The 25,796-nt window shown below is 44.5% G+C and overlaps 1 protein-coding gene across 1 annotated transcript in view; it reads right to left on the reverse strand.

Moving 5' to 3' along the window:
- Positions 1-25,796, reverse strand: part of tarbp1 (TAR (HIV-1) RNA binding protein 1) — a 62,775-nt gene that overhangs the window by 25,346 nt on the left and 11,633 nt on the right. The window contains exons 9-17 of the mRNA XM_080741058.1: positions 25,472-25,607; positions 15,394-15,490; positions 14,940-15,029; positions 13,879-13,975; positions 13,044-13,295; positions 11,674-11,774; positions 11,315-11,473; positions 8,229-8,470; positions 5,467-5,710 (exon numbers count right to left, since the gene is read on the reverse strand). Of these exons, the coding sequence (XP_080597184.1) occupies positions 5,467-5,710; positions 8,229-8,470; positions 11,315-11,473; positions 11,674-11,774; positions 13,044-13,295; positions 13,879-13,975; positions 14,940-15,029; positions 15,394-15,490; positions 25,472-25,607 (1,418 nt within the window). The remainder of the gene's footprint in view (positions 1-5,466; positions 5,711-8,228; positions 8,471-11,314; positions 11,474-11,673; positions 11,775-13,043; positions 13,296-13,878; positions 13,976-14,939; positions 15,030-15,393; positions 15,491-25,471; positions 25,608-25,796) is intronic.

The raw sequence follows: 25,796 nt of genomic DNA on the forward strand, positions 1-25,796 counted from the left end.
CACTAAATGGGAGTAGAAGTTAGCAGACCATTGATGCAATCATGATATAATATTTCTACTCTAATGGAGTAGAAGACATTGATGCATCATATATACATATTTCTAACTCTAATGGAGTTAGCAACCATTGATGCATCATGATATAGCATATTTCACTCTAATGGAGTTACAGACCATTGATGCATCATGATATACATATAGTATCTCTAATGGAGTATTTTAAGCAGACCATTGGATGCATCATGATATAGCATATTTTCTACTCTAATGGAGTTAGCAGACCATTGATGCATCATGTTATACGATAGTACGAGTATCTCTAATGGAGTTAGCAGACCATTGATGCATCATGATATACATATTTCTACTCTAATGGAGTTAGCAGACCATTGATGCATCATGATATACATATTTCTACTCTAATGGAGTTAGCAGACATTGATGCATCATGATATACATATTTCTACTCTAATGGAGTTAGCAGGACCATTGATGCATCATGATATACATATTCTACTCTAATGGAGTTAGCAGACCATTGATGCATCATGATATACATATTTCTACTCTAATGGAGTTAGCAGACCATTGATGCATCATGATATACATATTTCTACTCTAATGGAGTTAGCAGACCATTGATGCATCATGATATACATATTTCTACTCTAATGGAGTTAGCAGACCATTGATTGCATCATGATATACATATTTCTACTCTAATGGAGTTAGCAGACCATTGATGCATCATGATATACATATTTCTACTCTAATGGAGTTAGCAGACCATTGATGCATCATGATATACATATTTCTACTCTAATGGAGTTAGCAGACCATGATGCATCATGATATACATATTTCTACTCTAATGGAGTTAGCAGACCATTGATGCATCATGATATACATATTTATTTCTACTCTAATGGAGTTTGCATACATTGATACAATCACCAATTGATTTGCTCTTTGTTTCATTGGGATGATACATATTTCTACTCTAATGGAGTTAGCAGACCATTGATGCATCATGATATACATATTTCTACTCTAATGGAGTTAGCAGACCATTGATGCATCATGATATACATATTTCTACTCTAATGGAGTTAGCAGACCATTGATGCATCATGATATACATATTTCTACTCTAATGGAGTTAGCAGACCATTGATGCATCATGATATACATATTTCTACTCTAATGGAGTTAGCAGACCATTGATGCATCATGATATACATATTTCTACTCTAATGGAGTTAGCAGCAACCATTGATGCATCATATGATATACATATTTCCACTCTAATGGAGTTAGCAGACCATTGATGCATCATATGATATACATATTTCTACTCTAATGGAGTTAGCAGACCATTGATGCATCATGATATACATATTTCTACTCTAATGGAGTTAGCAGACCATTGATGCATCATGATATACATATTTCTACTCTAATGGAGTTAGCAGACCATTGATGCATCATGATATACATATTTCTACTCTAATGGAGTTAGCAGACCATTGATGCATCAAATGATATACATATTTCTACTCTAATGGAGTTAGCAGACCATTGATGCATCATGATATACATATTTCTACTCTAATGGAGTTAGCAGACCATTGATGCATCATGATATACATATTTCTACTCTAATGGAGTTAGCAGACCATTGATGCATCATGATATACATATTTCTACTCTAATGGAGTTAGCAGACCATTGATGCATCATGATATACATATTTCTACTCTAATGGAGTTAGTTAGCAGACCATTGATGCATCATGATATACATATTTCTACTCTAATGGAGTTAGCAGACCATTGATGCATCATGATATACATATTTCTACTCTAATGGAGTTAGCAGACCATTGATGCATCATGATATACATATTTCTACTCTAATGGAGTTAGCAGACCATTGATGCATCATGATATACATATTTCTACTCTAATGGAGTTAGCAGACCATTGATGCATCATGATATACATATTTCTACTCTAATGGAGTTAGCAGACCATTGATGCATCATGATATACATATTTCTACTCTAATGGAGTTAGCAGACCATTGATGCATCATGATATACATATTTCTACTCTAATGGAGTTAGCAGACCATTGATGCATCATATGATATACATATTTCTACTCTAATGGAGTTAGCAGACCATTGATGCATCATGATATGCATATTTCTACTCTAATGGAGTTAGCAGACCATTGATGCATCATGATATACATATTTCTACTCTAATGGAGTTAGCAGACCACTGATGCATCATATGATATACATATTTCTACTCTAATGGAGTTAGCAGACCATTGATGCATCATGATATGCATATTTCTACTCTAATGGAGTTAGCAGACCATTGATGCATCATATGATATACATATTTCTACTCTAATGGAGTTAGCAGACCATTGATGCATCATGATATGCATATTTCTACTCTAATGGAGTTAGCAGACCATTGATGCATCATATGATATACATATTTCTACTCTAATGGAGTTAGCAGACCATTGATGCATCATGATATGCATATTTCTACTCTAATGGAGTTAGCAGACCATTGATGCATCATGATATACATATTTCTACTCTAATGGAGTTAGCAGACCATTGATGCATCATGATATGCATATTTCTACTCTAATGGAGTTAGCAGACCATTGATGCATCATGATATACATATTTCTACTCTAATGGAGTTAGCAGACCATTGATGCATCATGATATGCATATTTCTACTCTAATGGAGTTAGCAGACCATTGATGCATCATGATATACATATTTCTACTCTAATGGAGTTAGCAGACCATTGATGCATCATGATATGCATATTTCTACTCTAATGGAGTTAGCAGACCATTGATGCATCATGATATACATATTTCTACTCTAATGGAGTTAGCAGACCATTGATGCATCATGATATACATATTTCTACTCTAATGGAGTTAGCAGACCATTGATGCATCATGATATGCATATTTCTACTCTAATGGAGTTAGCAGACCATTGATGCATCATGATATACATATTTCTACTCTAATGGAGTTAGCAGACCATTGATGCATCATGATATGCATATTTCTACTCTAATGGAGTTAGCAGACCATTGATGCATCATGATATACATATTTCTACTCTAATGGAGTTAGCAGACCATTGATGCATCATGATATACATATTTCTACTCTAATGGAGTTAGCAGACCATTGATGCATCATGATATACATATTTCTACTCTAATGGAGTTAGCAGACCATTGATGCATCATGATATGCATATTTCTACTCTAATGGAGTTAGCAGACCATTGATGCATCATGATATACATATTTCTACTCTAATGGAGTTAGCAGACCATTGATGCATCATGATATACATATTTCTACTCTAATGGAGTTAGCAGACCATTGATGCATCATGATATGCATATTTCTACTCTAATGGAGTTAGCAGACCATTGATGCATCATGATATACATATTTCTCATGCCAATAAAGCTCCTTTGGAGCATTGATCCAGGCTGGTTCCATGTTAATGCAGGCTGGTGTGACACTACAACTTTTCTAAACTTAAAGCCATACTGTGTAAGTTGCCCAACTAGTGGTCATTAGCCCTATAGCAAACCGCGGTCGCGTCCGCGTCTTTCGTCAGTTTTTCGTACCTTCAGACCCCCGCGTCTGCCTCCACCTCGCTGAGATCTATCTTTTAAGGGGTCCCTTGTTCCTGTGCGTTCAGTAATTCCAGAGATACGGACTCCTTCACCCTGCCTGGTAGGCGAAATTACCTAGAGAAGGGATGGTACAAACGGGCGACAACAAATATGGCTGCCATAGCGAGTATTAGCGACCCCACTTCAAGATGCGCTGTGATTGGCCGGCAGTTGTATAACCCTCGCTGTGATTGGCCGGTAGTGTGATGACGCAATTTTGGCGCGAGATCCGGTCCACGGCAAGGATCTCAGTTTACATATAGAGAAGGCTTTACAGGCTGAAATTCACGGCGCGGATCTTCTAAAACTTTTGTGATTTAATAGTTAGGAGAATTTTAAGATTTGTTTTATAAAAAAAGTTACATAGTACAACTTTAAGGGATAACTTTTGTTTTTTACAACAAGTCATCATATCATATTTTAGATTGTAAATTGAAGAAAAGAAAAGATGAGTGTTACAATGTTTTCCTTTACTGCTTTCTATAGTTTTAGCGATTTTAATGACCTTGATTTCAGTGGGTGGGGGCATGCGTGTTAAGTGGCTTAATATGTCTTTTTAGACACAATAAGCCGGCGATTTCATTACAGTAACACTACTAGCCCCCATAAGTCACATCTGCCCATGAAAGATTGTGGTGCATCTTGGGAATGGGTCTATTGTGTCTAAAAATACATATTTAGCCACTTGCACACATGCCCACACCCACTGAAATCAAAGTCATTAAAATCGCTAAACAATTGAAAGCAGTAAATGAAAACATTTTAACTCTCATCTTTTCTTTTCTCTAATGACTATCTAAAATATGAACTCTTGTTGTAAAAAATCACACCCGTGTGAACTGAGCGGTGGTTTACCCCCCCCCCTCCCCTTCCCCCCTGTGTGTGTGTGTGTGTGTGTGTGTGTGTGTGTGTGTGTGTGTGTGTGTGTGTGTGTGTGTGTGTGTGCGTGTGTGTGTGTGTGTGTGCCTGGTCTGGCCTGGCCTGAACAACAGCGCCCCTCCCTTAACATGTGTGGTCATAAAAGGTACTGCAGGCCTGCAGGCTACATACAGACACACACGCACACACACACGCACACACACACACACGCATACACACACGGCCACGTATAGGAGACGGTGTAACCACCGCTCAAAAAAACAAAGTTGTCCTTTAAAGGTTGTTTTACATTGATGCTTGTCCGTGTGCGTGCTCCCGCTCAAAAAGAATGGGAACGGCATGTAAGCACGTGACACGACCAATACAACACTGACACGACTACAGCTTGGAGTAGGGCTGTCACAATTATTACATAATCGTCTAATCGCAATTATTTGACATAATCGTGATTATTTTTCACAATCGAAATAATCGTTTCCATGTTGAAAAAAAAAAATCAAAAATAGTGGAAATAGCAGATCTACAAGCTCACTGCTATTTCCACTATTTTTGATTTTTTTTTTCAACATGGAAACGATTATTTCGATTGTGTGCTTATAGATCGGCTATTTCCACTATCAATGTTCTTTTTTAAGTATAAAGTTGTCCAATATGTCAGTAATCTCTTTGTATATTTAGGATATGTGTCATATCTACCATGTGCAACTTCAAAGCCTAAAAGCCAAACAGAAATGTAATTGTCAACGACAAAACCACAATTAAATCGTTAATCGCAATTATTTGAGTGACAATTATTGGCCATGTAAAATGTCCTAATGGTGACAGCCCTAGCTTGGAGAACTGACCTTTGGCAACACCTCCTCCATGAAGGCCAGCACAGGCAGCACCAGGTCGTTGGGCAGCAGAGCCAGGGCCTCCAGGCAGCAGCCCACTGCAGCCTTGAGGGCCCCGGAGCCCCTGGTAGTCTCCTTGGGCTCTGACACGACCCCGGCCCGCGCCAGGAAGCTCAGGCAGATCCACTGGTCCCTCATGAAGTGGGCAGACATGCGGCCCCAGTTCTGCAGCGCAGGAGCCTGCAGTCCTGCATCGCTGCAGGCAAAGAAATAAATTCCCCCCAAAAAATGTTTGTACTTTTTTCCACACACAGTTGCTCTCAAGCAAGTTTGTAGGTGACAAGATAGTCTAGGCATATGAATCTTTCAAAGCTCAGCCCCGCACACTGCCACTTGCAAGTTCAAGGGAACAATTTATTAGAGCAACGTCGTCAAGCCTGAGGAAGATCTCGCGACCTAAAGGTTGCACTAATACATTGTTCTCTTGAACTTGCAAGTGGCAGTGTGCGGATCTAATCTTTTAGACATTCATCTGCTTAAACTATTTTACATCCAAATATACCGGTACTTAAATTACCAAAAGTTTCACCAGTTATCATACAGTACGTAGAAAATATCATGGTTACTTTCCACCACCGCCGCTCCTGTGTAGATTAGAGATGCACCGATACAGGTTTTTTCAATTTCAATATATACATTTGGATATTTCCCGATACTTCACCGATACCCGATACAGTAGGCTACATAGCAAGTATTAAAAAAATGCATCACCTTTCAATTAAGGCCATTTATTAATTTCAGGATAGGCTTCAGTTCAAATAACAGTGCAGTCAGTGCAACTGAGTGCAAAATGTAACGGCAACGCGTGTCTCGTCTCAAGAGTGGAGGAGCGACGAAAAAGGTGTTCTGGATAAGATTGTGGGATATTGTTTATTTAATAAGTACACTAAAACGTTTGGTTATGGGCTTACAACTGTGTGATTATATTGCATATATTGCATTATATAAGCCAGAGACGTTTTTATTGTTATTTTTTTATCTGTGACTTGGATCGGTGACGTCGTATTTGATATCCCAATATGACGTAATTAAGTCATATCGGTACCCGATACCGATACCGATAAGATGGGTGCATCCATGGTGTAGATACCGAGATCCAAAATGATTCAATATTTGAATTCGGGCTCTCCAAGTGGATAATGCTTTCCATAAAACGATCTTTTAAAGGTCCTATGACATTTTTTTTTCCTGACCTCAATTACAAAAAAAAAAAAAATCAACATTCAGTAGTTGTTCTGTAATCTGTAGTTTTTTTAAATTACTAAGCTTAGAAAAGTGAGTTCATTTGCCTCTGGACGTATGCATCATCATCCAGGGGAGGGTGTGGTTGTAGGGTTAGGGTGAACTCAACAAACAAATAAAAGTGGTGAATGGTAAATGGTGCATTGGACCGATACAAACACAATGTAAAGTAACTGCAACCCTACAACCACACCCTCCCCTGGATGATGATGCATACTTCTACGGACCGACAGCTTGGAATAAACTCCCACTACACCTAAGACAGGCAGCCTCTGTGGATAGCTTTAAAGCACAGCTCAAGACCTATTTCTTTACTCTTGCTTTTAGCTAAATTTTTAAATCCCTGTGCTGCTAATTGATGTCCGCACTGTTCTGAAATTGTTATTTCTCTGCTTAACTCTTTGCGTGCCAGCGCCCTCTAGGGGCCAAAGAATGCCAGCGCATCTCTCATAGGCGAGCGCTTTAGCTTCCAGGACTTCAGCTTCCAGGACCTGACGTGCTCACGTTCATGCACGGCATGGAAATGTCCCGGATGAAGATGCTAACAGAATGGCTATTCCCATTTTGTCATCTAAAAGATCATTTTTGGGCGATTTCGCCGTAAATAAACCTTGCGCCGCTTTCCTAAAACACAAAAAAGAGATATAAGCCTTTAAAGATGCGGTCTTTCATTGGATTAGGCGGAGATTGGCGATTGCGTTCGCAAATTACGGCCGGCTGGGACGTTGTTAGCTTTCGGCTAGTAGCTACAAAAATCAAGCCAGGCTTCAGAAGGCCTCTTATCATTTTATTCATTTAATTAAATAAAGCCGAACTACTTCGGGATCGGCACACTCGTGTACTCATCGGAAGCGGCGCCGAACATCGGGTGAACATTGGGGAGCTCAAAAATGTATTTTAAACCATTTTTAATGGAATATATCGTCGGACAGAGTAGAACGGCTAGCTGGCTAGCGGCTAGCGAGCCAGGACCACCCACGACTCTACAAGCAGCTCGGGGTAAGTGAATTAATAAAAAAAAGATTGTATTGGATTGAAATAAAGCCGAACTAGTTCGGGATCGGCACCAGATGAGTTAATTGTAATAATTTTAATTATTTCTTTTTATTCTGTATTTTTTATTTTATTTTACTGTTTCTCTGTTAAGCACTTGTGCTTCATTTTCTGCTCTGTAAAGCGCTTTGAGCTGCATTTCATGTCATGAAAGGTGCTATACAAATAAAGTTTTATTATTATTATTATTATTATTATTATTATACGTCCAGAGACAAATTAACTCACCTTTCTGAGCCAAATTATTAAAAAAAACTACAGATTACAGAAAAAACACTGAATGTTGAAAGGTCAGTTTGTTCTTTTTTTTTTGTAATTGAGGCCAGGAAACATGAAAAAAGCCTAAGAATAACGTGTAGATCCTGAGATCCAAAATGATTCAATATTTCAATTAGGGCTCTCCGTGCAAACGCACTAACCTGGTGCAGCCCGTTGTCTGTGGTTTCAGCAACCTCTGGTTGAAGCGTCCCAGAGGGCTCTGAGGGCTGTCTGAGGCACCCAGGGGGGCAGAGCAGTACAGGTAGTCTCTCAGAGAGGTCAGAGCAGCCAGGGTCTCCGAGCCACGCTGGTCAGTCATCTGCTGCTGCTCCACCAGGCCACACACTGTGGCCAGGGACGCCATGGCCACCGCCCTGGACACCTGGCCCGGTACAGAGAGGACCTGGAAATACACCACACAGCATTTAACCCACCGCTCTGGACACCTGGCCCGGTACAGAGAGGACCTGACAATAATACACCACACAGCGTTTAACCCTGTTAACCAACAAGACCTGAGGGCCACTCTAAAACTCCTTTTAAAATTAGTTGTTCTAAAACGTTTTCGTACCAAGGGCCCACAAAATGATATGTATTGTGGCCATGGACCCGCAATGTGAAAATGTGTATTGACCCTCCCAGAAGAGGAATCAAAATTATTGAAAAATATATATATACCCCCAAAATAATCATATTTTAACTGGGGACCCCGCCTCCACCCTGACGAGCACTGAGAGAGGCATTACATTTTGTATAACACGGTTCTATTGTGAAAATAGCCGATTTACGTGCTCTCAACGCCTCGCAAGCATGTAGATCTGCTATTTTCACAATTTCTGCCTCTAATATTTGACACTTTGGCCAATGTTTAACTTGTCATTTTAGAGGTATTAAAAAGTCCTTAAATTGTCACTTTAGAAATTTTCAGATACCCTCTATACACTAAAGCTGGCCATACACTAGCCGATAATCGGGCCCGACTGAATCGGGTAGAATTAAACACTACAGGATCATTTTTTCAGATTATTTGGGCAGAGAATCTAAACGGGCTCACACTAGCCGTTTTGAACAGTCGGGCGCACCGCACGCTACAGGATTCTATTCCGATTGAGTCGGGCCCAAACACAGCAATAATAAATAAATAATTTATATAATGAATACAAAACGTCACTGTTCCGAGAGCTTCGCCTTGCAACACGCGTGCAGACGCACAAACAAACACATTATGTTATCCACTCACAAACACACCATTGCCTCACGCAACGAAAAAAAAAAAAAAGCTTCAAATGATACTATGACTATGAGTTCACTTTGACGCGTTTCATGTTCATCCATGGATCAACTCTGATCGACTTTCCCCCTCTCTCTCCACTGCTAAAGTCAAGTGCTGCGCGCTGTCTGCTGGTGCTTCTCATGGTGCCTGCTTTATGATTAGTCGCATGACTGTGTTGCGCAGAGAACATATCAGATCTCCAAGATCAAACTGCGTCCCTCCGCGCCACATTGTAGGGTTTGTAGATCAGGCAGTGGGCGTGTAGGCCTACTTGCACTCGTGTGCTGTTCCCACTCCAGTCTGTGACTGACTGGTAGTGACTATTTCTGCTGATATAAAACAAACTCTCGACCATTGAGTCTTAATTCCCATCGCAAGCAATCATGATACAACCTGGGAGGATGGATGTGGATCATTATTGAAATTGAAATAATAAGCAGTGTATTTATGTGTATTGCTTTTTTTTTGGGGGGGGGGGACTAGTTTTCAGTCCCAAATATACTGTAATGCTTTAAAAAGGAAAGGCCTATTAGGCCTAGCCTATATCCATTATGTTTCTTTCATGTCCGCTCCAGGTTTATCATTGTCAGTTTTGATAAAGTCATTTTATTTTATAATAGTTAAGGTAACGTGCGCGCATATTTTCTAAACCTGCTGTCTGTTAAAATACGAAACGCCTGGCTATGCGGGGCGCGCTGTGCCCGGAGTAGCCAGGAGTTGTTAACCCAGCTGGTAGATCAAACAACGAGTTGTACCTATGGCCAATTGAAACTTGAAAGGAGTAGAGATTACATAACTGCACCGTGCACGGACCATCAGAGAAAGTGACTGACGTGGGGTGAGCTGCTGTTGTAGGCTGCTTCCACCACGGACGGTTCAAGTTCAAGACAGGTTCAAGTTCAAGACAGGCACGTGTCTGCTTTTACTTTAGTGGCCATGGCCTAGGCTTTCAATCATGATTTCCCCTGTCTTTAAATTATCGCGGTGTGGGCGGATGGATCAATCAAATATAATCATTAAAAAAAGATCCGAGGGCACGGAGATCCAAATCCAATGTCCCAGAGAGAGAGAGAGAGAGAGAGAGAGAGAGAGAGAGAGAGAGAGAGAGAGAAAGAGGACGGTTCTGTCTGGTCCATTTGAAGAACTGTAATCCAGCATTTTGAGGTGGAAACATGGAGAATGCACAGGTTTATCATACATTTGAGAGTGAGAACCATACGTTTAATGTAACTTAATTGGAGTTGGAGGAGGAGAGCAGAGCTGGAAAGTTATTAGCGAGTCCAGACTTGCACTAATTGGTTTGGCCTAGTTTTACGTCTTTTTGATTGATTGATTTCGTGTGTGTGTGTGTGTGTGTGTGTGTGTGTGTGTGTGTGTGTGTGTGTGTGGAGAGAGAAAAAGAGATAGCTCTGTCACTCAGATGCTCAGAGACTTGCGCGGCTGCTGTACCTTTTCAATCAGTCCCCTGCTGCTATTCCAGACCAGTACTGATCCAGGAAAATATCAAACATGTTTGAAAAGAGTCGGGCAACCCCCGATCGTCCTCCGAGCCACTCGGCTGGGCTCCGAGTGGATCTGTGAGACCTCACGCTAGACGACGTTCATGCCCGATTGTCGGGCCCGTTTCAGTCGGTGGCAGCCCGATTGTCGGGAGGGTAATTAAATAGCCCGATTATCAGCTAGTGTGCGGCCAGCTTTAAACCTTATGTAGGTTTGTTGGCTGTTGAGTGAGAAAACAATGTTGCACATTAAGATAATCAACTGGGGACCCCCCTAAATAATGTGGGGACCCCCCTGGGGGTCCCGACCCACAGGTTGAGAACCACTGTCCTATAGTACAGAATGTTATTTAGAATGAGATAGATAAGGTTCATTGATTACCTGGTATCCTTTAGTTTCAAATGCACAGAATGTGGTTTAGATATCACATAGTATTTAGACAGGTGCAACTGTGACAGTAGCATTGTACTGTACCTGTTGTGTTGGTTCTTGCAGGGACCTGAGGCAATTCCTGATGAGTTTAGGGAAGTAGGTGTGTTGCATCTTAGAGCGATACTGTGGAACAGCGCCGTACATCGCCACCACGTGCCTCAACACGCCCAGGTAGAGCTCTGCACGATCCAAGTCACACAGCTGCAAGGCACAACCAACATGTACATGTATGTCATCTAAGGCTATGCTAGCTGCATTGAGGTGACACTCAGTGAGCTTGTATAACTGCTATTTTTCAATAGTTAAAGTATAACATAATTAAGGCCCCTCCACCTTGGGCCCTAGTAACTCAGTCCCACTCCCCCCCCCCCCCCCTCTTGTGACAGTAGGACCGTACCTACCTCTAGAAGTTCCCCGCACAGCCGTCTCAAGATAAACTCCTGGACGGGATCTAAGACCCCAAGCATGATCTTCTCCATGTCAGCCACCACTCTGTCGTCACCTGTGATACACACGGAACAGAAGAGAGCGTAATCTGAAACATTGTTCGGCATTTAGCGTGACATTAATTTGCCGCCAGAGTAAAGATGGGCCGTTAATCACTATTATCATCTTTTCGTGATAAAAAAACGGATTGCATTTTCACAGCGCTTTTCCAAGTGCTCAACGCACTTTACAACGGTCCATTCATTCATACATCGGGTAGCGAAGCGGCGAACATTCGATGCCAGCGTCCTCACTTCCCACATTCACACACCAATGGTGGCAGGTTAGCGCCGACCGACTCATTGGAGGCAATATAGGGTTCAGTGTCTTGCCCAAGGACACTTCCACATGTGGACAGGAGCCAGGATTTGAAACGCCAACCCACAGATCATTGGCCAACCTACTTTACCTCCGGAGCCACAGCCACCCATAAAAATGCTATCAGTTATAAAAAAAGAAAAGAACACTCATAATACTCGTATCGCAGAGATTGCAATTTATCACGAAATTGTCCTGGGACCTGTGAAGAGTGCATTTGGTACACTCTCATATCACTCTACACAAGCCTGGGGGTGGGGGTTCAAATGGCAAACAGAAGTGTCATTTTAAAGGAGCTATAGTCAGAAAATAGTCTTGAAAAACGGATGCTAAAAGAATTATAATGTTTCCAAAATATTTTATAAAAAAATAAGCTTCATATATGTGTTTCTATTCAAAAATGACCACAAAAAGCGTAAAATAATGATAAAATAATCATTTTGGCCATTGTCAGACCGACAGTTTGTTTACATTCTAGTCTAGTCTATAAACAAAGTGTCGGCCCTACAATGAAAAAGTTGACTATAGCTCCTTTAAGTTTCAAACATATTTTTGCCACAATAACCGTGCCATTTAATTTTCATTTCGTCCAGGACGATAAGCGATATTATTGTTTATCGTGATAAAAATACTCGCGATAATCGTATCGCGGAGATTTTCTTTATTGTGAAATCGTCCTTCATCATGCACTGGGATCAATTCACCTTTTATTTGCCAAGCTGCATATCCGGTACCATTTAAACCCTCTATTGGTAAAACTTATTAATTTACGTACTTGATAAAGTCTCTCTAGCAAATCTCTTTGCCAAAAAATAGCCGATCGGCTATTTTTTGGCAAATGTTCTGCCCCAGGATAATGGATGTTGGGGATGTTTTGACTATCGCGATAATATCGTAAATCCCGATTTATTTTGCCACAATAATCGTGTCATGTAATTTTCATATCGTCAGAGAGATAAGTGCAAACCTTGCTTCTCTTCCGCCCGGCGACAGCCAGGCGTTGCTCTGAGCTGCAGCAGGCGCAGCAGCAGCTGAAGGCACTTGTCCGTCTTGCGTACGGGGAGGTAGAGGTTGGTGCTGATCCTGCTCAGAGTGTCCAACAACGGGGACAGTAAGGGTTCCAAGCCAGCGTCTGTGTTCTCATTCATGTCCACACACAGCAGCACGGCCCTGGACAGCTTATCAGCCTCTTTGGGGTCAGGTAGGCTTTCATTTACACCTGAGGAACGAGGACAGTAATGATAACCTACTCCTAACATATCATAGATACGAAATACAGACAATTCGACAAACATCAACATAAAATTAAGTATAAACCAATGAAAATTATAGAGAAAAAAAGAAAATCACAGGGCCTACATTCTGTAGGATGGCCGGTCTAGAATTCAATGAAAAATTCATGCAAAAAAGCAACTGTCAGCAACTCTGCAGGTGTCCAGACACTGGCATAGCCATTTCCTGGTCAGGTTAATTTTCATATAGATTTGTATGATTGGCTTGGTTGCAATCAATCAAATGAACCAATTAAATCAGCCAATGAAATGAATTAAGCTATAAAAAAAATGAGCGGGAACAGGTATGCCACCATCCAGAGACCTGGGACTACAGTTATGCACAAAGCCTATAATGGATTATTAACCTTAATAAGTCATTGTTTGGTGAGACTTGGCTCACCATATTATTAACATCACTGTGAATGTGAGTGGGAATCTCCCGCATTATACCTGCCACATTTGCAGAAATTAAATTAAATGTTTTTGAATTTCAGGCCCTGGCTGTAACGTCTATCTTCTGGGACTCACCTGTGCTGGCAGGGACCTGGAGGAAGGTGTGCATCTCAGACGTGACGTAGGCTCTGATGCTGAAGGTGCCTTCGTTGTTGGACAGCCAGGCACACAGCTAGAGCGGAGGCATTCAGTACGTACAGTAGGAAGGTTTAGCACTTTATCTATTATATATTATATTGATTGATTGATTGATTGAAGAATTTATTAGCAGTTTGCAATAGAAAAAAGTACAGTTTCATGACAGTACAGATCACTGGTACAAGGTCAACTAAAAGGAGATCCTAGAAAGCCGAGGCTTATTTCCACAGGAACCACACTTTAAGTATCTCATATAACATTGAAAGACAGACGGATAGAACATAGTACTTTATCTAGGATAATATCAGTTTTAAAAGCATAACATCAAATACAAAGGCAGAGAAAAAAAGAAAAAGGGGGGGGGGGGGGAGCATGGGGGCTTAGTCTATTTACAAGTCACGGGTAGCAGCTGTCTGAAGGTGACTTTTCATACCAATTTTGAAGGAGGCTAGGGATTTGCTCTCCTTTAAGGCTTGTGGAAGGGCGTTCCACATGTTGATGGTATAGCAATTGTGCCCTAACGTCCGGTCTGGGGAACACACGACACCAGGGGTCCAAATGCCGCCTTAACAGATTCTCAATTTGGTTTAATTTGTACATTGTTGGGAGTTACAGAACCGTAAGAATCCATTTGGACAGCTGGTCGCCCCCGGACAGGACATTATTTCATACTAGCAGAATAGCAGATATACAAGCTCATATCGTGACGTGTCACTTTGTGTGTGAAGATCTTTGCAAATCTTTGAATATAAATATATATTTTTTTAAAGCGAATTTCTTTTACTCAAATCTTTGCTACAAAATATTTTCAGACGGGGGTCCATGGCAAAATACATTAATGTCGAGGTTCCTTGACATGAAAAGGTTTGAGCACCACTGATGGTGCAACAGGTCTTTCAGAAAACTGTTTTAGAAGACATGCTTTTGTATCGTTTAAACAAGCAACGGTCAACTTTTCTGTTCCATTCAGCCTCTTCCTGCACAATGACTCATCTTACCTGACTCCACAGTGACGTCCCCCTGCACAGAGACTCATCTGGGCGGAAATGCATCAGGAAGCTGAACACATCATCAGCAGTGACTGCGGTCTGCAACACAAACACCAACAGAATGTCATTAATATACCTTAGAGGAGTTGTGTGGAAATGAAAATAAAAAGTTCCCCCCCTTCTGTGTTGCCTAGAACTGGAGGATTGATTTGGGGGTTTGTATTGCAAAGTACACCGGTGTGATGTCATCACATTGCCAACAATGACAGAAATCCACCAAACCACATGTAGGGGCCGGGGGGGTCATGTTTTGGTCTGAATGTCTCCTTTAAGTGGTTAATCAGACTAATCTTTTATGACCAAGAATCATAAGTGGATGAGAGGTTCTAAGTGTTGGGTATATGGCCCAGCCCTGATAGAGATCCCATTGACTTCATGCATCTCTTTACTGTGCTGATCTTACCACGTCAGTGAGCCGCATGGCGCTACGTAGGAGACAACACTGGGCCGCTCCTCTCAGTAGGACCTGATGGGTGACCATAGTGCAACGCATCACTTCCCTGGAAGACACAAGGAGAGTTTGGAGGAAAGGACACCAACGTCATTTTCCCTATCATGCAATTTCAACCGGCAGATTCCTCGCACCATGGGTGCCAAACTGCAGCCGGAGGTTGGGTAGAAAGCACTGGAGTCAGTGGAAGCCTGGGGAGCACCTCATGAATAAACACTATTTCTGAACAATTGAGACCTTTATAACAAACTAAAAACAAAATAAAAGAAGGTATGTCACAATATTTTTTTCTGCTGTGTTGATTTTCGATGTGCACACTGTGTCATCTAAAGAGCAAAAAGTATGTTTCTAAACGTGCCAAGTATCGCAAGACTCCTGTCTGGCAACCAAATCTCACGATACTTCTGAGGCAGAAACTATTATTATTTACTGTTATTATAATTATTTAATTATGTACCGTGCACATCGAAAAGCAATTGATTGTAACAATACCTGTGATATGTCTTCTTTTATATTCCTGAACCGATTGTATGACAAAGGTCTCAGTCGTTCATAAATAGTGTTTGTTCCAGGTTTGTTAATGAGATTGTCTAGCCGGCTCCATTCACTGACATGCATTTCAATGCACTTCCGTTGGGCGTTTTGGCACCCATGGTGAGCGCATACCCCGTTGTCACGTGATTCCCTTCCTTCCATACATTCCTTGGAAAGACATGGACAAAGTTCATCCACACCGTCCATTACAGTAACAATGCAGCCTACAGTGTGTACTGTACGTCCATTCCAGTTACAATGCAGCCTACAGTGTGTACTGTACGTCCATTACAGTAACAATGCAGCCTACAGTGTGTACTGTACGTCCATTCCAGTTACAATGCAGCCTACAGTGTGTACTGTACGTTGTCTGTGGACATGGTGTGGTACCTGAGAGCCTACAGTGTGTACTGTACGTTGTCTGTGGACATGGTGTGGTGTGCAGCCTACAGTGTGTACTGTACGTCAGTGATACTCAAACTCCGGCCCGTGGGCCACTTCCGGCCCGCCGAGCAATTTTGACTGGCCCACCAGCTTAATGTCCTCGAAGTCACGCATCCAACAAGCTTTAAACTGAGCAGATTGGACTTTCCGTTCCAGAGATAATAGCCAAACATCCGCTGATTTTTTTTCTTCTTTTTTTTTCTTCTTTTTTTACCAGTGGCTCTGCCTGACCAATTAGCATACCCAAAACGACATTGTATGCCTGCAAATTAAATGGAAGAGAGATGTAGGCCTACTGTAGCTCTACTTAACAACTCCATCATTAGCCATTTGGTAGCTAAAAAGTCTGGGAATCTATTTTAAGTATTTTTTTTTCTTAGCCATAACTAAATCTGTTTTCACAAGTTTATTTTCTGTAAAAAGCCATTTATGTTGAATGTGGGCCAAGTCATGAATAACATTGTGAAGCAATTGAATGAGACATGTGCTCAGCTATCTTAAATGTTATCCCACTTGATAGCAGGCAGACAGATAGACAACAACCCAGACAAATGTACATTAGTTTGTTTTTGTGTTTTTGTGGAATATGCTAATTGCACAGAATTATTATAAAATAGAGAAATTACTTTGAAATTACTTTGATTACAAATTGTGTCATTGACAGAATATAAACAGAATTACAAGACATAAAATAATGTGCATTGCACCTGTCTTAAGTTATGTGGAAATAAAGCAAATAAAAGAGAAGGTATCAAGTAATTTTATCAACTGGCCCGCAGCCCCTTGACATTTTTGTAATGTGGCCCACCGGTTCAGAAGTTTGAGTATCCCTGCTGTACGTTGTCTGTGGACATGGTGTGGTGTGCAGCCTACAGTGTGTACTGTAGGTTGTCTGTGGACATGGTGTGGTGTGCAGCCTACAGTGTGTACTGTAGGTTGTCTGTGGACATGGTGTGGTGTGCAGCCTACAGTGTGTACTGTAGGTTGTCTGTGGACATGGTGTGGTGTGCAGCCTACAGTGTGTACTGTAGGTTGTCTGTGGACATGGTGTGGTGTGCAGCCTACAGTGTGTACTGTAGGTTGTCTGTGGACATGGTGTGGTGTGCAGCCTACAGTGTGTACTGTAGGCTGTCTGTGGACATGGTGTGGTGTGCAACCTACAGTGTGTACTGTAGGTTGTCTGTGGACATGGCGTGGTGTGCAGCCTACAGTGTGTACTGTAGGTTGTCTGTGGACATGGTGTGGTGTGCAGCCTACAGTGTGTACTGTACGTTGTCTGTGGACATGGTGTGGTGTGCAGCCTACAGTGTGTACTGTAGGTTGTCTGTGGACATGGTGTGGTGTGCAACCTACAGTGTGTACTGTAGGTTGTCTGTGGACATGGCGTGGTGTGCAGCCTACAGTGTGTACTGTACGTTGTCTGTGGACATGGCGTGGTGTGCAGCCTACAGTGTGTACTGTACGTTGTCTGTGGACATGGTGTGGTGTGCAGCCTACAGTGTGTACTGTAGGTTGTCTGTGGACATGGTGTGGTGTGCAGCCTACAGTGTGTACTGTACGTTGTCTGTGGACATGGTGTGGTGTGCAGCCTACAGTGTGTACTGTACGTTGTCTGTGGACATGGTGTGGTGTGCAGCCTACAGTGTGTACTGTAGGTTGTCTGTGGACATGGTGTGGTGTGCAGCCTACAGTGTGTACTGTAGGTTGTCTGTGGACATGGTGTGGTGTGTAGCCTACAGTGTGTACTGTAGGTTGTCTGTGGACATGGTATGGTGTGTAGCCTACAGTGTGTACTGTAGGTTGTCTGTGGACATGGTATGGTGTGCAGCCTACAGTGTGTACTGTAGGTTGTCTGTGGACATGGTATGGTGTGCAGCCTACAGTGTGTACTGTAGGTTGTCTGTGGACATGGTGTGGTGTGCAGCCTACAGTGTGTACTGTAGGTTGTCTGTGGACATGGTGTGGTGCAGCCTACAGTGTGTACTGTAGGTTGTCTGTGGACATGGCGTGGTGTGCAGCCTACAGTGTGTACTGTAGGTTGTCTGTGGACATGGTATGGTGTGTAGCCTACAGTGTGTACTGTAGGTTGTCTGTGGACATGGTGTGGTGTGCAGCCTACAGTGTGTACTGTAGGTTGTCTGTGGACATGGTGTGGTGTGTAGCCTACAGTGTGTACTGTAGGTTGTCTGTGGACATGGTGTGGTGTGCAGCCTACAGTGTGTACTGTAGGTTGTCTGTGGACATGGTGTGGTGTGCAGCCTACAGTGTGTACTGTAGGTTGTCTGTGGACATGGTGTGGTGTGGAGCCTACAGTGTGTACTGTAGGTTGTCTGTGGACATGGTATGGTGTGCAGCCTACAGTGTGTACTGTAGGTTGTCTGTGGACATGGTGTGGTGTGCATCCTACAGTGTGTACTGTAGGTTGTCTGTGGACATGGTGTGGTGTGCAGCCTACAGTGTGTACTGTAGGTTGTCTGTGGACATGGTGTGGTGTGCAGCCTACAGTGTGTACTGTAGGTTGTCTGTGGACATGGTGTGGTGTGTAACCTACAGTGTGTACTGTAGGTTGTCTGTGGACATGGCGTGGTGTGCAGCCTACAGTGTGTACTGTAGGTTGTCTGTGGACATGGCGTGGTGTGCAGCCTACAGTGTGTACTGTACGTTGTCTGTGGACATGGTGTGGTGTGCAGCCTACAGTGTGTACTGTAGGTTGTCTGTGGACATGGTGTGGTGTGCAGCCTACAGTGTGTACTGTAGGTTGTCTGTGGACATGGTATGGTGTGCAACCTACAGTGTGTACTGTAGGTTGTCTGTGGACATGGCGTGGTGTGCAGCCTACAGTGTGTACTGTAGGTTGTCTGTGGACATGGTGTGGTGTGCAGCCTACAGTGTGTACTGTAGGTTGTCTGTGGACATGGTGTGGTGTGCAGCCTACAGTGTGTACTGTAGGTTGTCTGTGGACATGGTGTGGTGTGCAGCCTACAGTGTGTACTGTAGGTTGTCTGTGGACATGGTGTGGTGTGCAGCCTACAGTGTGTACTGTAGGTTGTCTGTGGACATGGTGTGGTGTGCAGCCTACAGTGTGTACTGTAGGCTGTCTGTGGACATGGTGTGGTGCAGCCTACAGTGTGTACTGTAGGTTGTCTGTGGACATGGTGTGGTGTGCAGCCTACAGTGTGTACTGTAGGTTGTCTGTGGACATGGTGTGGTGTGCAGCCTACAGTGTGTACTGTAGGTTGTCTGTGGACATGGTGTGGTGTGCAGCCTACAGTGTGTACTGTAGGTTGTCTGTGGACATGGTGTGGTGTGCAGCCTACAGTGTGTACTGTAGGTTGTCTGTGGACATGGTGTGGTGCAGCCTACAGTGTGTACTGTAGGTTGTCTGTGGACATGGTGTGGTGTGCAGCCTACAGTGTGTACTGTAGGTTGTCTGTGGACATGGTGTGGTGTGTAACCTACAGTGTGTACTGTAGGTTGTCTGTGGACATGGTGTGGTGTGCAGTCTACAGTGTGTACTGTAGGTTGTCTGTGGACATGGTGTGGTGTGCATCCTACAGTGTGTACTGTAGGTTGTCTGTGGACATGGTGTGGTGTGCAGCCTACAGTGTGTACTGTAGGTTGTCTGTGGACATGGTGTGGTGTGTAGCCTACAGTGTGTACTGTAGGTTGTCTGTGGACATGGCGTGGTGTGCAGCCTACAGTGTGTACTGTAGGTTGTCTGTGGACATGGTGTGGTGTGCAGCCTACAGTGTGTACTGTAGGTTGTCTGTGGACATGGTGTGGTGTGCAACCTACAGTGTGTACTGTAGGTTGTCTGTGGACATGGCGTGGTGTGCAGCCTACAGTGTGTACTGTACGTTGTCTGTGGACATGGCGTGGTGTGCAGCCTACAGTGTGTACTGTACGTTGTCTGTGGACATGGTGTGGTGTGCAGCCTACAGTGTGTACTGTAGGTTGTCTGTGGACATGGTGTGGTGTGCAGCCTACAGTGTGTACTGTACGTTGTCTGTGGACATGGTGTGGTGTGCAGCCTACAGTGTGTACTGTACGTTGTCTGTGGACATGGTGTGGTGTGCAGCCTACAGTGTGTACTGTAGGTTGTCTGTGGACATGGTGTGGTGTGCAGCCTACAGTGTGTACTGTAGGTTGTCTGTGGACATGGTGTGGTGTGTAGCCTACAGTGTGTACTGTAGGTTGTCTGTGGACATGGTATGGTGTGTAGCCTACAGTGTGTACTGTAGGTTGTCTGTGGACATGGTATGGTGTGCAGCCTACAGTGTGTACTGTAGGTTGTCTGTGGACATGGTATGGTGTGCAGCCTACAGTGTGTACTGTAGGTTGTCTGTGGACATGGTGTGGTGTGCAGCCTACAGTGTGTACTGTAGGTTGTCTGTGGACATGGTGTGGTGCAGCCTACAGTGTGTACTGTAGGTTGTCTGTGGACATGGCGTGGTGTGTAGCCTACAGTGTGTACTGTAGGTTGTCTGTGGACATGGCGTGGTGTGCAGCCTACAGTGTGTACTGTAGGTTGTCTGTGGACATGGTGTGGTGTGCATCCTACAGTGTGTACTGTAGGTTGTCTGTGGACATGGTATGGTGTGCAGCCTACAGTGTGTACTGTAGGTTGTCTGTGGACATGGTGTGGTGTGCATCCTACAGTGTGTACTGTAGGTTGTCTGTGGACATGGTGTGGTGTGCAGCCTACAGTGTGTACTGTAGGTTGTCTGTGGACATGGTGTGGTGTGCAGCCTACAGTGTGTACTGTAGGTTGTCTGTGGACATGGTGTGGTGTGTAACCTACAGTGTGTACTGTAGGTTGTCTGTGGACATGGTGTGGTGTGCAGCCTACAGTGTGTACTGTAGGTTGTCTGTGGACATGGCGTGGTGTGCAGCCTACAGTGTGTACTGTACGTTGTCTGTGGACATGGTGTGGTGTGCAGCCTACAGTGTGTACTGTAGGTTGTCTGTGGACATGGTGTGGTGTGCAGCCTACAGTGTGTACTGTAGGTTGTCTGTGGACATGGTATGGTGTGCAACCTACAGTGTGTACTGTAGGTTGTCTGTGGACATGGCGTGGTGTGCAGCCTACAGTGTGTACTGTAGGTTGTCTGTGGACATGGCGTGGTGTGCAGCCTACAGTGTGTACTGTAGGTTGTCTGTGGACATGGTGTGGTGTGCAGCCTACAGTGTGTACTGTAGGTTGTCTGTGGACATGGTGTGGTGTGCAGCCTACAGTGTGTACTGTAGGTTGTCTGTGGACATGGTGTGGTGTGCAGTCTACAGTGTGTACTGTAGGTTGTCTGTGGACATGGTGTGGTGTGCAACCTACAGTGTGTACTGTAGGTTGTCTGTGGACATGGTGTGGTGTGCAGCCTACAGTGTGTACTGTAGGTTGTCTGTGGACATGGTGTGGTGTGCAGCCTACAGTGTGTACTGTAGGCTGTCTGTGGACATGGTGTGGTGCAGCCTACAGTGTGTACTGTAGGTTGTCTGTGGACATGGTGTGGTGTGCAGCCTACAGTGTGTACTGTAGGTTGTCTGTGGACATGGTGTGGTGTGCAGCCTACAGTGTGTACTGTAGGTTGTCTGTGGACATGGTGTGGTGTGCAGCCTACAGTGTGTACTGTAGGTTGTCTGTGGACATGGTGTGGTGTGCAGCCTACAGTGTGTACTGTAGGTTGTCTGTGGACATGGTGTGGTGCAGCCTACAGTGTGTACTGTAGGTTGTCTGTGGACATGGTGTGGTGTGCAGCCTACAGTGTGTACTGTAGGTTGTCTGTGGACATGGTGTGGTGTGTAACCTACAGTGTGTACTGTAGGTTGTCTGTGGACATGGTATGGTGTGCAGTCTACAGTGTGTACTGTAGGTTGTCTGTGGACATGGTGTGGTGTGCATCCTACAGTGTGTACTGTAGGTTGTCTGTGGACATGGTGTGGTGTGCAGCCTACAGTGTGTACTGTAGGTTGTCTGTGGACATGGTGTGGTGTGCAGCCTACAGTGTGTACTGTAGGTTGTCTGTGGACATGGTGTGGTGTGTAACCTACAGTGTGTACTGTAGGTTGTCTGTGGACATGGTGTGGTGTGCAGCCTACAGTGTGTACTGTAGGTTGTCTGTGGACATGGTGTGGTGTGCAGCCTACAGTGTGTACTGTAGGTTGTCTGTGGACATGGTGTGGTGTGCATCCTACAGTGTGTACTGTAGGTTGTCTGTGGACATGGTGTGGTGTGCAGTCTACAGTGTGTACTGTAGGTTGTCTGTGGACATGGTGTGGTGTGCAGCCTACAGTGTGTACTGTAGGCTGTCTGTGGACATGGTGTGGTGTGCAGCCTACAGTGTGTACTGTAGGTTGTCTGTGGACATGGTGTGGTGTGCAGCCTACAGTGTGTACTGTAGGTTGTCTGTGGACATGGTGTGGTGCAGCCTACAGTGTGTACTGTAGGTTGTCTGTGGACATGGTGTGGTGTGCAGCCTACAGTGTGTACTGTAGGTTGTCTGTGGACATGGTGTGGTGTGCAGCCTACAGTGTGTACTGTAGGTTGTCTGTGGACATGGTGTGGTGTGCAGCCTACAGTGTGTACTGTAGGTTGTCTGTGGACATGGTGTGGTGTGTAGCCTACAGTGTGTACTGTAGGTTGTCTGTGGACATGGTGTGGTGTGTAACCTACAGTGTGTACTGTAGGTTGTCTGTGGACATGGTGTGGTGTGCAGCCTACAGTGTGTACTGTAGGTTGTCTGTGGACATGGTGTGGTGTGCAGCCTACAGTGTGTACTGTAGGTTGTCTGTGGACATGGTGTGGTGCAGCCTACAGTGTGTACTGTAGGTTGTCTGTGGACATGGTGTGGTGTGCAGCCTACAGTGTGTACTGTAGGTTGTCTGTGGACATGGTGTGGTGTGCAGCCTACAGTGTGTACTGTAGGTTGTCTGTGGACATGGTGTGGTGTGCAGTCTACAGTGTGTACTGTAGGTTGTCTGTGGACATGGTGTGGTGCAGCCTACAGTGTGTACTGTAGGTTGTCTGTGGACATGGTGTGGTGTGCAGCCTACAGTGTGTACTGTAGGTTGTCTGTGGACATGGTGTGGTGTGCAGCCTACAGTGTGTACTGTAGGTTGTCTGTGGACATGGTGTGGTGTGCAGCCTACAGTGTGTACTGTAGGTTGTCTGTGGACATGGTGTGGTGTGCAGCCTACAGTGTGTACTGTAGGTTGTCTGTGGACATGGTGTGGTGTGCAGCCTACAGTGTGTACTGTAGGTTGTCTGTGGACATGGTGTGGTGTGTAGCCTACAGTGTGTACTGTAGGTTGTCTGTGGACATGGTGTGGTGTGTAACCTACAGTGTGTACTGTAGGTTGTCTGTGGACATGGTGTGGTGTGCAGCCTACAGTGTGTACTGTAGGTTGTCTGTGGACATGGTGTGGTGTGCAGCCTACAGTGTGTACTGTAGGTTGTCTGTGGACATGGTGTGGTGTGCAGCCTACAGTGTGTACTGTAGGTTGTCTGTGGACATGGTGTGGTGTGCAGCCTACAGTGTGTACTGTAGGTTGTCTGTGGACATGGTGTGGTGTGCAGTCTACAGTGTGTACTGTAGGTTGTCTGTGGACATGGTGTGGTGTGCAGCCTACAGTGTGTACTGTAGGTTGTCTGTGGACATGGTGTGGTGTGCAGTCTACAGTGTGTACTGTAGGTTGTCTGTGGACATGGTGTGGTGTGCAGCCTACAGTGTGTACTGTAGGTTGTCTGTGGACATGGCGTGGTGTGGAGCCTACAGTGTGTACTGTAGGTTGTCTGTGGACATGGTGTGGTGTGCAGCCTACAGTGTGTACTGTAGGTTGTCTGTGGACATGGTGTGGTGTGCAGCCTACAGTGTGTACTGTAGGTTGTCTGTGGACATGGTGTGGTGTGTAACCTACAGTGTGTACTGTAGGTTGTCTGTGGACATGGTGTGGTGTGCAGCCTACAGTGTGTACTGTAGGTTGTCTGTGGACATGGTGTGGTGTGCAGCCTACAGTGTGTACTGTAGGTTGTCTGTGGACATGGTGTGGTGTGCAGCCTACAGTGTGTACTGTAGGTTGTCTGTGGACATGGTGTGGTGTGCAGCCTACAGTGTGTACTGTAGGTTGTCTGTGGACATGGTGTGGTGTGCAGCCTACAGTGTGTACTGTAGGTTGTCTGTGGACATGGTGTGGTGTGCATCCTACAGTGTGTACTGTAGGTTGTCTGTGGACATGGTGTGGTGTGCAGCCTACAGTGTGTACTGTAGGTTGTCTGTGGACATGGTGTGGTGTGCAGCCTACAGTGTGTACTGTAGGCTGTCTGTGGACATGGTGTGGTGTGCAGCCTACAGTGTGTACTGTAGGTTGTCTGTGGACATGGTGTGGTGCAGCCTACAGTGTGTACTGTAGGTTGTCTGTGGACATGGTGTGGTGTGCAGCCTACAGTGTGTACTGTAGGTTGTCTGTGGACATGGTGTGGTGTGCAGCCTACAGTGTGTACTGTAGGTTGTCTGTGGACATGGTGTGGTGTGCAGCCTACAGTGTGTACTGTAGGTTGTCTGTGGACATGGTGTGGTGTGCAGCCTACAGTGTGTACTGTAGGTTGTCTGTGGACATGGTGTGGTGTGCAGCCTACAGTGTGTACTGTAGGTTGTCTGTGGACATGGTGTGGTGTGCAGCCTACAGTGTGTACTGTAGGTTGTCTGTGGACATGGTGTGGTGTGCATCCTACAGTGTGTACTGTAGGTTGTCTGTGGACATGGTGTGGTGTGCAGCCTACAGTGTGTACTGTAGGTTGTCTGTGGACATGGTGTGGTGTGTAGCCTACAGTGTGTACTGTAGGTTGTCTGTGGACATGGTGTGGTGTGTAACCTACAGTGTGTACTGTAGGTTGTCTGTGGACATGGTGTGGTGTGCAGCCTACAGTGTGTACTGTACGTTGTCTGTGGACATGGTGTGGTGTGCATCCTACAGTGTGTACTGTAGGTTGTCTGTGGACATGGTGTGGTGTGCAGCCTACAGTGTGTACTGTAGGTTGTCTGTGGACATGGTGTGGTACCTGAGAGCGTTGAGCCCGTCGGTGCCCAGCAGAGGGCTGTCAGGGAGGCAGGACAGCGCCTCCGACAGGAAGAGGATGGGTACTGCACACCAGTGCTGCGATCCCAGCCTCTGAATCAGCTGCAGCAACACTGACCCTGCAGGGCAGATACAGATGGCATGTCTCCTTACAACTGGGCTTGCACAACTCAAACCATAAAAGTTATTTAAAAAGCATCGTGCTTGAACCTCAAGATAGATCTCATGTCCGTATTTTAACTTTTTGTTTTCGTAAATCAACGCCCTAATTGATCATACTACAGCGTTACACGAAATCATCAAAAGTA

Source organism: Nannobrachium achirus (genome assembly GCF_963921795.1).
Source record: "Nannobrachium achirus genome assembly, chromosome: 13".
In the NCBI taxonomy this organism is placed as follows: Eukaryota; Metazoa; Chordata; class Actinopteri; order Myctophiformes; family Myctophidae; genus Nannobrachium; species Nannobrachium achirus.